At 45.5% G+C, this 13,059-nt stretch overlaps 1 protein-coding gene across 1 annotated transcript in view; it reads right to left on the bottom strand.

Moving 5' to 3' along the window:
* NIBAN2 (niban apoptosis regulator 2) overlaps positions 1-12,338 on the bottom strand; it is a 139,590-nt gene extending 127,252 nt beyond the window's left edge. The window contains exons 1-2 of the mRNA XM_073600274.1: positions 12,206-12,338; positions 5,397-5,476 (exon numbers count right to left, since the gene is read on the bottom strand). Of these exons, the coding sequence (XP_073456375.1) occupies positions 5,397-5,451 (55 nt within the window). The 5' untranslated portion in view covers positions 5,452-5,476; positions 12,206-12,338. The remainder of the gene's footprint in view (positions 1-5,396; positions 5,477-12,205) is intronic.
* Positions 12,339-13,059: the final 721 nt, after the last annotated feature.

Raw genomic sequence — 13,059 nt, 5'->3', positions numbered from 1 at the left:
AGAACTCTCTGCGCTGAATCTGGAAAATGCTGTGTTAAGATCGCGAGGGGGTAGAATCACGATCTCGATTCTCTAACGACTAATCGTGCAGCTGTGGAGCTGTATAGAGTATTTATACTGTAAAGAATGGAGCTTAGAGCATATATAATGTACAGTGTGGAGTATAGTGTGAAATAATGTCCAGTATAGTGTACAGAGTTGAGTGGCACATGGTATATCATGTACAGCACAGTGTGGAGCTGCAAAGAGTATATATAATGCACAGCACAATGTACAGCGTTTAGAATATAAAATGTATACAGAGTTCAATGACGTGGAGTACATAATGTACAATACATGCGCAGTGAACAGTGTGGAGCTGCAAAGCGTTTATATAATGTACAGCACGATGTACAGTATGAAATAAATACAGTATACTGTACAGAATTGAGTGGCATGGAGTACATCATGTACAGCACAGTGTAAAGTGTGGAGTATAGTGTGAAATATAAAATGTGCAGAATAGTGTACAGAATTGAGCAGTGTGGGGTACATAATGTAAAGCATAGTATACAGAGTTGAGTGGTGTGGAGTATACACTCACCAGACACTTTATTAGGTACACCTTGCTAGTACCGGGTTGGACCCCCTTTTGCCTTCAGAACTGCCTTCATTCCTTATGGCATGGATTCAACAAGGTGTTGGAAACATTCCTCAGAGATTTTGGTCCATATTGACAATGATAGCATCACACAGTTGTTGTAGATTTGGGATTTTCCACCACATCCCAAAGGTGCTCTACTGGATGAGATCTGGTGAGTGTGGAGGCCATTAGAGTCCAGGGACCTCATTGTCCAGTGGTGAGATGATTGGAGCTTTGTGACATGGTGCATTATCCTGCTGGAAGGAGCCATCAGAAGATGGGGACACTGTAGTCATAAAGGGATGGACATGGTCAGCAACAATACTCAGGTAGCCATGGCATTTAAACAATGCTCAATTGGTACTAAGGGGCCCAAAGTGTGCCAAGAAAATATCCCCCACACCATTACACCACCACCAGCAGCCTGAACCGTAGATACAAGCCAGTATGGATCCATGCTTTCATGCTGAATGTTGCAGCTGAAATCGAGACTCATCAGACCAGGAAACATTTTTCCAATCTTCTATTGTCCAATGTTGGAGATCCTGTGCGAATTGTATCCTCAGTTTTCTGTTCTTAGCTGACAGGAGTGGCACCCGGTGTGTGGTCTTCTGCTGCTGTAGCCCATCTGATTCAAGGCTCGATGAGTTGTGCAATCAGAGATGGTATTCTGCATACCTTGGTTGTGGTTATTTGAGTTACTGTTGCCTTTCTATCATCTGGAACCGGTCTGCCCATTCTCCTCTAACACCAACAAGGCATTTTTGCCCACACAACTGCCGCTCACTGGATATTTTCTCTTTTTCTCTGTAAACCCTAGAGATGGTTGTGCGTGAAAATCCCAGTAGATTTTTTAATTACTCAGACCAGCCTGTCTGGCACCAACAACCATGCCACGTTCAAAGTCACTTAAATCTCCATTCTTCCCCATTCTGATTCTCAGTTTGAACTTCAGCAAGTCGTCTTCATGTCTAGATGCCTAAATGCAATGAGTTGCTGCCATGTGATTGGCCGATTAGCAATTTGAGTTACCAAGCAATTAAACAGGTGTACCTAATAGTGGCTGGTGAGTGAATAATGTACAGAACATTTTACAGAATGGAGTAATATGTACATCACAGCGTCCAGAGTGGAGCAGTGTGCAGTATAGTGCAGTGATTCTCATCCAGAGTTCCTCCAGAGGTTGATAGGGGTTCCTTCAGCATTGGGCAAATTCTGCCTCTCAGATAAGTTCCCACTGACACCATTAATCTTTTTAGCCATCTGTAAGGAGGTAATTCTTCCTAAAGACCATTATTGTAAGGACCATTGTTCCCACTGACCATCACACTAATGTATCATGAGTTGTAGATTTCTAATTTTTAGCAGGTGTTCCCTGAGACCGGAGAACTATTTCAAGGGTTCTTCTGTGTTGAAAAGGTTGAGAAAGGCTGGTATAGTGTATAGATTGCAGCAGTACAGAGAATATAGGGTACATCATAAGATAGTGTTGCCTACATAATGTACAGCGAGGAGTATACACTGTATACCGCAAACAGGAAGCCAAGAAGGATGGAACCTACATGGCACAGACGTTGGGTGGTACAATCCCACGTGGTGCTCTCTAGCTTACTTTAGCTGTTGAGGGTTATAAAGAATGCAGACTGAGTAAATCAAGTGAAATTTGAATGATATTTCTCACTTTAGCACAGTAGCAGGTTTGGCTGTTTGCTGGATATTATTTGTAGCTCAATAGAACTATACAAGCCGAGAAATGATCACCTCTGAGTGGACATCTCATTACAAAGTCACGTAAAGGATATAGTAATAGATAAATAAGCAGTTCCTAATTCCCGTCCAAATTCCTTTTCAGCTTTAAAAACCTCCACAGAAAAGCTTCAGGACAAGTCATGTTCCCTCATAACCAGCCAACCTAGTTATTATTCCACTCCGCTCTGTAAGGCATCATTTAGCTGGTTAGAAAATAACAGGTATAGACCAAACACATAGTTACATGACCCTCTATGACCTCATTGAAGCGCCACCACCTTCTTGCTCTAGAACTTTTGTCACCTTCTACTTCCCCATCGAGAAGATCCTTATTGTCCTTTTCCGCAAAGATTCTTCAATCATACACAGTTCATTAATAATTAGGCAACCAAAATATAGGAAAAAAAAAAAAAAAATGTAAGGATTGCTCTGTTATGACCTTTTGTACAATTTTTTTGAAACCTGACGAAAATCAAAATAGAGTCATCCCTCTGAAACTGGTGAAAGGTAACCACCAAGACATATCCAGCAAGGCGCAGAGCAATCCACCAACGACTAGAACGCCGCCAACGTCTTCTATTGTCCTCAGCCTCCTCCACATCTCCAAATGTCTGCTGTGATCCAGTTAGAGGGTGGCTATGTTCGTTCTGTATGGTCCCACTGTATGTAACAATGTAGCCACCCTCTCTTGCTTGCTCCCGAGATGGACTATGGGATTTGCAGCGTGCATAAAGCAGTCCACATGACCACAACTAACATGCACAACTCTAAGTTTGGGAACTTACAGAAGACATTACAGTGGCAGTTTGTATCTTGCCCCCCTGTTATACCTTAATATGGGTGAAATAAGTAACATGGTTAGCCTTTAATTATTTATGGTCCAAGATCCCAAAGCGACCCTTGTATTGCACGACAAATATCCTATTTAAGTAATTGGGATGTTAGTGCACAAGCAGCCCGGCGCTGGATTTTTATTGGCCTGAGATGTAAACAACGCAGAGGTTTGCCACAGTCAGAGAAGGCAAGTCATCACCTGGAAATAGCAGGGGTATGCTTGGGGTAGTAGGTGATGAATCTAGGTAGGGGGGATTAGCCCCTATTTACACTTGTGAGACATGTCATGCTACTTTGGACATTAAAGTTGCATGACAAGTCATACCCTATGTCATACCCTATGTTTTCGAATGACCTATATGTGCATCTTAAAGTCGTAAGGACTTCAAAGTAGTTCACGCACTACTTTAGTCCAACTTTCAAGTAACTTGAGGGCCAAGACTTCAATGTTAATCCTCAAGTTGAATGAAAGTCTTAACTGAATGTTTTACAGGCAACAGTGGGTCCAACTTTGCAGAGAGACATCCAAGTCGTGCCCTGCCAAAGCTGCATCAAAATTGCACTCCAAGGTCGTGCGACTCATACAAGTGTTAATGGAGCGAACATGTTCTTTAACCACTTGTCTACCAGAGCCATTTTTATGCACACATGTTAAATGCACCTCTTAGGCCTGAAGATTACTCAACATTATATATTTTTGGACCCCAGAGAATAAAATGGTGGCAGCTGTATTTTTATGATACATGATATTATCCAACGTTTATCAAATCCATACGTTGATTACTTTCATAAAAAAAAAAAAGACACTAAAGTTATTTTTATTGCACACAAACACGACATATGTAATAATAACAACCAATTATTTGGTAAAATCTAAAAGACTGGGTTACATCAAGTAAATAGATACCAAACATGCCAAACCTTAAAACTGTGTATAAAAAGGCAGCAAACTTGAGTACCCAAGACTGTCCATAGGTGACTAAAGCCTTAGCAGGTTATCAGATTAGTGTCAACCATGGATGATGGACTTTCAAGGTGGGGGGGGGTAGAAGTGATTGGGGGTCTTTACAGCTGCCCAAATCACTTCCACTAGGGAGCCAACAGTCGTCTTGACCATAGTAAACACATGGTGTTTAACCCCTTTGTGGCAGCATTATGCCTATATGTGGCAGAAGGAAGGAGACCTTAATGTCCAGATGCCATATATATATATATACGTATCTGTCTTGTTCTGGGGCACATTTCATTGGCACCCATAGAACTGTAACTGAGTTGTCACCGTGGTCAACCACTGACAATTGGGAGACAGTAGGTGCAGCTTCCAGTAAAGTCAGCGCTGTGCATCCAATCAGTTTGGCAAGATAGGTAACCCCACCGACTAGCTACAGCCAGCATGAAGTGGTTCAAAGTCCTTGCTACCAGCCACCATTTTTTTAAACAGTGCTGGTAAACAAGTGGTTGAAGCACTCTTACCCTCAGCACACACAATAGACTTACCTACAACACCACCTTCCCAAGGCATTCAATGTGCAACCTGATAGATAAGTATATCATATACTAAACATATAGAAAAGGTTAAGTGAACATGTAATCAGTATACAATATCCTCGTCCCGGGTGCACCGACCCTATTACTTGCTCCCCTCTCTTCCTTGCAAAACCCTTCCAGTTCCAAAATATTAAGGTCAGCCTGCACATATTCGACATCTGTCTGCAGATTCCCCAAATAATGATAATTAAACACAAACAATAACAAGTACATGCATAATAAAATCTGCAATGACATGCCACGTTCAGGTATGTTCCATGTATAGGGTGCATTTACCTTTGACATATAAAATCAACAAAACGTGTAATTTCACCAGGTGTGCCCAAAACTTTTTCATACGACTATCTGAATGCCTTGAGTAAGCAGAGGCTGCGCGCCCTGAATGGAGAAAACCATCCCTGTGCATGTAGGCACCTGTTATGCAGTACAAGGCTGCCAAGCGCTACATGTAATCAGCCAGCTCCCACTCCTTCCCTCTGGAAAGATGTTCTACAACGCACCATCACCCACACACGCCGACATATGTTGTTTGTTGGAAGAAACTGCACAAACAGGGAAAAATGCTCTGCAGAAACCATCTAACAGATACTCTGCAGAGGGACCCAATAATACCAAACAATCCTTCAGAGTCCTGGGATCTTACCTGCGATGTTCTGGCGTCGGCTTTCATCCAGGTGACTCGATATAACATCCCCCATGGCCGTGCAGAGAGCGCAGCAGGTCCTACCAGGGGAAAAGAAGGCTGAGATTTAGAGGCAGCACCAGGACGGGGATCACAGGGTGTGAGAAGAAGAGGAGGGATCAGTCAGGGACTGCGGTGAGAAGGGGTGTGAAGCAAAGAAGAGAGCGAGTTGTCATGGTACTGAAGACAAAAAGATGGCATGTGAGCAGAACGTGAGGCATTCGAGAGAAGAAAGAGTCAGGAAGTCCCTGATAGGAAAAACAGCTGGCAGGAGGACATGCCAACAGGAAATAGCACAGTTAGAGTACGGACAACCTAAAGCAATATGGGTGGAAACCACAAAAAATGTACCAGCATTGGCTTCCAACCAAGGAATGGATAGGAAATAGAAGAGGTCTGGCTGAACATTTCAAGTGGAATGAAGAGCCCTCTAGTTTGTTTTCTACTGTTAAGCTGTTTAGAGATGGAACAAAGTTCAGTAGGGCCTGGCCAAATTTCAATCCATCTATGATCATTCCCGTTCAACAGAAGTCGACCTAACAATCCTACGTTTGTCAAACGGGGATGATGGAAGAGGCTGTACACATGCCGCGGCCAATTTAATGCCGCTTGTCAAGTTGACAGGTGGCACTGCCCGTCAAACTCGCCCCTTTCAAATCAATGGGGCTGCGCTGTAACCGCAAATCAAACACTTGACCCGCACTTTTGGCGTGTTAGTCCCAAAAAAACAGACATTCAAGAGGCAGCAGGATTGTCTCCTGAATTCCTAGAACCTGCCTGAAAAAAAAATCACTGTTATCACCCTGGAACAGGATTGCAGAACACCTCCCCTCTCCCCTTCTCCATAGCATAGAAGAGAGGTGTTCTGCAGTCCACAAAGTGACCTGGGGACAAGTAACTGATGAAGTCCCCCATAGACGGCTTGAATTTTGGTGCATTCCGTTCTGAATTGTGCCAGAATTCAAGCTGTGGGTGGCCATGTTGGCACCATCTGCATCAACAAACTTCAATCAAAGGACTACACAACACCTCCCCTCTACACAGCATAAAGGAGAGGTGTTATGTAGTCTACAAAGAGACCTGAAACAAGTAACTGATAAAGTCCCCATAGATGACTTTTGTCAAGCTAGATGGAAAATTATTGTCCGAGTAGTGAGAGCATCATCCAATGCAGTCACTGTCCATCAGAAGTAAATTCATTCTGTCAGCCGTGCTATGACATTTACCAATGACACCATGCGACTCTTGGTGTCGCTCAGCTGTCCTCATGTTATCTACGTCTTTAAAATCATCAAGGCACAGAGAAAAGGTTTCCCAGTCAGGCTTTGCAAGTACAAGACGCAGATGGCACCGGGGGGGGCTGAGCGACACCAAGAGTCGCATGTTGTCATGGCCAGCAGTTTCCTAATGCTGGAAATCTGGAGAGCAGATGGAAGTCAAAAATACATGTATTATATGGCTGCTTAATGTTTCTAAAAACTAATTCTAGGGAGACCTCCCACTTTAAGAGTCTTCATTTGCTGAGTTATTTTTTTTTTTAGCAATTATCTGAACAGGCACCACTGAAACCATTTCCTATTCTAGTGTTATACCCCCACTGGTGTGAACCAACCCAAAGTGTAGGGATGACTAAAATTTGTCAAAAGAAACTTCAAGTCAATTCCCCAATTGTTATCCATTGTTTTCATAGAGATGAGGTCGACACCATAGTTTACGACATATGCAACAACCGTACAAACTTTGTGTACACAACAAGAGCCAAAAATCCTTTCAAATGCAAATTGTTAGCCAATGGCCTGCAGTTATCTCCTTCCGCTTTTTGCAACCTCAAACTCTCTGGTTGAGGATAAACTACAAGTCCCAGCATGCCCCGCTATTAACGTCACTTTACCATAATAGCCTGCAAAGTCTAAAAGTGTAGCAAAAGGACTTCGGGGGCACACACCTAATCCACTCCCTGGTACCAGAAGGAAACCTCTTTTGGCAATTTGGAGGAACCTCAAGCATTCAAAAATAGTAATACCTCCGCACACAGGTCATCGCTCCTATTAGGATATATCTGGCCCTTAGTCAAGCTAGAAACCAACACCTAAGCATGACGGAGGGCTAGATATGGTCCACAATAAGTGTGACCCTATGGGCAAAAACCTGAGTATGGATGTACTAAACCCTCAAAGATATCAATACAGTTGGAAAAATTGTCTCAAAAGATATGTGCATGTAATGCCGCGTACACACAAGCGGACTTTACGGCAGACTTTGCCCGGCGGACGGGATTTCGTCGGACAATTCGATCGTGTGTGGGCTCCAGCGGACTTTGTTTTCTCAAAAGTTGGACGGACTTAGATTTGAAACATGTTTTAAATCAATCCGTCGAAATCGAGTCCGGTCGAAAAGTCCGCTCGTCTCTATGCTAGTTCGACGGACAAAAAGCCACGCTAGGGCAGCTATTGGCTACTGGCTATGAACTTCTTTGTTTTAGTCCGGTCGTACGTCATCACGTATGAATTCAACGGACTTTGGTGGATTGTGTGTAGGCAAGTCCGTTCATTCAGAAAGTCCGTCGTAAAGTATGTCGAAAAGTCCGCCGGGCAAAGTCTGACATAAAGTCCGCTCGTGTGTACGCGGCATAAGATGACCACCATATAGGACAGTGGTTCTCAACTCCTGTCCTCAGGACCCACTAACAGGCCAGATTTTAAGTTTTACCTTGGGGAGATGCAGACTGGAATACGGCAATCACTGAGCAGCAAATGATATCACCTGTCATGTATTTCAGTTCTCTTGCAAACCCGGCCTTTTGGTGGGTCCTGAGGACAGGAGTTGAGAACCACTGATATAGGAGGGTTACTTTCTGGACTGGCAACGAGCCAATAGGTCACGGTGGCAATGTCTTTAAAATTATTTCCATGGGCATAATGACCTTTTTAAGCTTATCACTCTGAATCTTAAAACACCAGGAAGCTGCATATCTTACAGCATGGACTATAAATAGTTTTTCTTGTCAAATCTATTTATTTTTTCACATCTTAAAGTTTACCTGTGCATAGAAACAACACATAAAACTAAACTTAGACGTTGTTAGTAGGCACTATCAAGCGCTTCTGAAGCAAGTCTATGACCAACTTCAAAGCACCACTGTGGGGCAGCACAGTGGTGTAGTGGTTAGCACTTTCATCTAGCAGCAAAAAGGGTCGTTGGTTCGAAACACGACCACGACACCATCTGCCTGGAGTTTGCATGTTCTCCCTGTACCTGCGTGGGTTTCCTCCGGGTACTCCAATTTCCTCCCACACTCCAAAGACATGCTGGTAGGTTAATCAGATCCTGTCTAAACTGGCCCTAGTATAGGAATGTGTGTTAGGGACCTTAGGTTGTAAGCTCCTTGAGGGTAGGGACTGATGTGAATGTATAATATATATGTAAAGAGCTGCGTAAATTGACGGCACTATATAAGTACCTGCAATAAATAATAATAACAAATTAAATCCAGCAGAAGGAGTGCCTGACCAAAATCGGAAGGGGGTTCAAATAGATTTCATGGTTCACAATGACACATAAAGTGTTTCAGGAGCTTAAAACTTCCCCCTTCATCAGGGCTTCGGGTCTAGTGAGAACCTTAGCTGGACTCAAGGATAGACCTGGCTACATTTGTTTGTAAAGGTAAAACCTCCACCAGCAGCAACAGTTACCAGTGATCAGGTGTGGCAACATTAATGGTGGCACCAGGCATGAACACTGGCACAACTGGAAAAACATCAGCTGAGACTTGGCTCTGAGGAAGAGGGGAACCCCCTTCAAAACACGTCAGCCATTCTGAGCCTCTTGCCGTGGTTAGGAATTGTGCAGTGGACCAGGACAATGTGGATATTGATGGGCTTGAGATGTATGCAGTTTGTCAGTATACATCTATTTTATTACTTTAAAAAAAAAAAGCTTGGTTGGAGATCTATAAAAGGTATCGCGCCCTCAGTTCTGTTTTTCCAATGTTTCTTTTGGGCATTTCCACTCTTTAGGGTGCTGCAAAGTCTTGCCAAAACGTTTTGTTGAAGATCCAAAGTCCAGGAACGTTTACCTTGAGCGCAGGAGGTTGTCATTTTTGGTTTACATTCATCACTGTTGTTCCTGCTACGGTAATAACTGGTGGAGATTTTACCTATACAGAGCAATATAACCAAGTCTCTCCTTGTGTCCAACTAAAGTTCTTAGGGGATCCTAAGCACTATTGAAGGTTTTTGGTCTCCAAAACGTGTTGGCTGTTATATTATAATATAAACCACTCAGGCAGTTTGAACTCCTTTCTAATTTTGGTCTGGTGCATCTTCCATTAGTTTCAAGTTGAGTAACATTTTGGGTACCTATTGGAGAGTAGCCGGGTATATACAATACGTGAGCTGCCCAACCAGAGCCAAAGAGCTCTCCGAACAATCATTTTCCATTCACTGCTCTGTAAGTATTGAAGTACCAGCACCTTTTGGATGCATCTATTCACTAACTTCAAAGTGTGACCCAAGAATTCCAAGCAAGTTTCAACTTTTCCCTAGCTGAGCATGAGTGCAATCTCGTCTCATTCTACACTGCTGCGTTGTTGGTGCCTCTCAATCGGTTATGAGACACCCCCATTGCAACAGTGGATATGGTGTAGAGTGGTAATATGGAAACTGCTTGAGGAATTGGGCACTCCTGCCAAAGTCAGTGGGAGGGATACGCCCACATTATATGGCGCCAATAATGTATAAGGTTAGTGCTACGGTCTGTAACTAAAACACAGGAACCCCATTTAATTCTCTAGGTCACAATTAACGTAAAGTGAACCTGTGGCGAGAAAAAAAAAAAAAAACTCAAGCTGTTGAAAACCCCAGGACCCCTGAATGGAGGGGGATCTTCCCTCTGCAAAACACGACCATCTTCTGTGGTTGCCTGCTCTGTCCTAACGCCTGTCATGAATGACTAGCTATTCAAGTGATACACCCATAGTATGGCTCCCAGGTCTGTGGCCCAGAGTCAGCCTTCATGTAAGCTGGTCATGGTTTGAAAGAGAGGAATCCAACTAGTGGGGACCACAGACTGACAGAGAACAGTCTTGGTCTGCAAACACCTCCAGAACCTTCACATCACTTCAATCAGTTTACTCTCCTTTGGTTCATGTTATGAAAGCTCAGCCCATCACTGAAGGGTCAGGAATTTAGAAATGCAGAAGGTGGATTTTTTTTTTTTGGTAGCCATGATCTTACTAACTATGTAACTATGATCAGCTCTAAATACACTTGTGGACAGACACCATCAAAACCCGAGGCAGTCCCAGAGAAAGAGGAGAAGAAATATGAACAGAAGATGTATAATGTACAGGGTTAAAGTCAGCGAGCAGGACTTGGACTGAGTAATAGATTTGGGGGAGGAGGAGGGACTGGTCTGGCTGCTTCCCAGAGAGACAAACTAAAAAGCAGAATGTGTCTGACCTCCACACCCTGCCTGTCTCATTCATTGACTGTTTCCTTCTCTGCCCTGTTTACAGTCTCCGACTATCCTTGCCCAGTCCACAGCCTCCCTCCACCGCCCAGTCCACAGCCTCCCTCCACCGCCCAGTCCACAGCCTCCTTTGTCCCTGTCCACACTCTTACTCCTGTCTTTGACCTGTACACAGCCTCCTTTCTCCACCTCTGCCTTGTGCACAATCTCTGTCCGCAGTCTCTGCCCCCTGTCTTTGCCCTGTCCGCAGTCTCTGCCCCCTGTCTCTGCCCTGTCCGCAGTCTCTGCCCCCTGTCTTTGCCCTGTCCGCAGTCTCTGCCCCCTGTCTCTGCCCCCTGTCTCTGCCCCCTGTCTCTGCCCCCTGTCCGCAGTCTCTGCCCCCTGTCTTTGCTCTGTCCGCAGTCTCTGCCCCCTGTCTCTGCCCCCTGTCCGCAGTCTCTGCCCCCTGTCTTTGCCCTGTCCGCAGTCTCTGCCCCCTGTCCGCAGTCTCTGCCCCCTGTCTTTGCCCTGTCCGCAGTCTCTGCCCCCTGTCTCTGCCCCCTGTCCGCAGTCTCTGCCCCCTGTCTTTGCTCTGTCCGCAGTCTCTGCCCCCTGTCTCTGCCCCCTGTCTCTGCCCCCTGTCCGCAGTCTCTGCCCCCTGTCTCTGCCCCCTGTCTTTGCCCTGTCCGCAGTCTCTGCCCCCTGTCTCTGCCCCCTGTCTCTGCCCCCTGTCCGCAGTCTCTGCCCCCTGTCCGCAGTCTCTGCCCCCTGTCTCTGCCCCCTGTCTCTGCCCCCTGTCTTTGCCCTGTCCGCAGTCTCTGCCCTCTGTCCGCAGTCTCTGCCCTCTGTCCGCAGTCTCTGCCCTCTGTCCGCAGTCTCTGCCCTCTGTCCGCAGTCTCTGCCCTCTGTCCGCAGTCTCTGCCCTCTGTCCGCAGTCTCTGCCCTCTGTCCGCAGTCTCTGTCTCTCTCCTGTCCACAGCATCCCTTCTCCGACCCAGCCACTCTCTCCTGTGTCTCTTCTCTCAATCTCTGCCCATAGTGTCCTCTCTGTCTCCGCTCCTCACTCTCTCCTCTGTGTCTCCGATCCTCTCATCACTTTCTCTGCCCATAGAGCCCCTATCCCTGTCCTCAATCTCCGTACTCTTCTCCCGATCTCTGTCCTCAGTCTCTCCCCTCCATACACACAGCCCCGATCTCTCCCCTCCATACACACATTCCCGATCTCTCCCCTCCATACACACAGCCCCGATCTCTCCCCTCCATACACACATTCCCGATCTCTCCCCTCCATACACACAGCCCCGATCTCTCCCCGTACATACCTCGTGCGATCCCGGTGTGTGTCGGGCGGCTCCTCTCTCTCTCTCTCGGTGGATGTGACACACCCAGCCGTCTCCGCTCTCTCCCTCCTCCCCGGCCCCGCCCCCGCTCCGCCCCCTCTCTCTTCCTCTCCAGGAATACTTTGTATCTTTTTCGCTCCTCTCCTCGGGGAAGGATCACCTGGAGGGTCCGATCACAGGGGCCACACACCGAGCGATCACCGTCATCTATGGATTTCTAGGGAGGGGGAGGGGTCCCACCTATGTATAGATCTGGCACCTGGCATCAATCCTGCAGACAAAGGATTCCTATTGGTCAGTGAGATCTCCCATTTTATTTGGTGGCCAATAGGAAGGTGCAGGATCTGACAACCCCAAAGGCTGTGCTCACTATTATTATTTTTTTTTTTTTTTTACAGGTATTTAAATAAAGCAGAAAATGTAAGCAGATTTTTACATACTCTTCATGTGACATCAGTCCCTCCCCCAAGGAGCTTACAATCTAAAGTCCCGTCCCGGTCTTACATATATACTTACAGGGCCCTTTCTTTTTCTGGACAGGACCTAAATAATGTACTAGCAATTTCAATTTTTCAGAATGTGGGAGGTAGAGATGAGCTCAGATGTCCCCCGGGTCCAATTATCCAAGGGCCAGGTCATTGGCCCCCCTGCAGCACACGTAAATAAAGGGGTGCTGATGACATCAGCGGCCTTATACGGACACATGCCAAGATTTAGGGCATACATGGATCGAAATTCGACGGGTTCAGCCGGAGTTATTATTATTATTATTATTATTATTCAGGATTTATATAGCGCCAACAGTTTACGCAGCGCTTTACAATATAAAAGGGAGA

Source organism: Aquarana catesbeiana, linkage group LG09 (genome assembly GCF_042186555.1).
Source record: "Aquarana catesbeiana isolate 2022-GZ linkage group LG09, ASM4218655v1, whole genome shotgun sequence".
Lineage (NCBI taxonomy): Eukaryota > Metazoa > Chordata > Amphibia > Anura > Ranidae > Aquarana > Aquarana catesbeiana.
The sequence above is the reverse complement of the archived record's forward strand: the minus strand, read 5'-3'. Positions and strand labels throughout refer to the sequence as shown.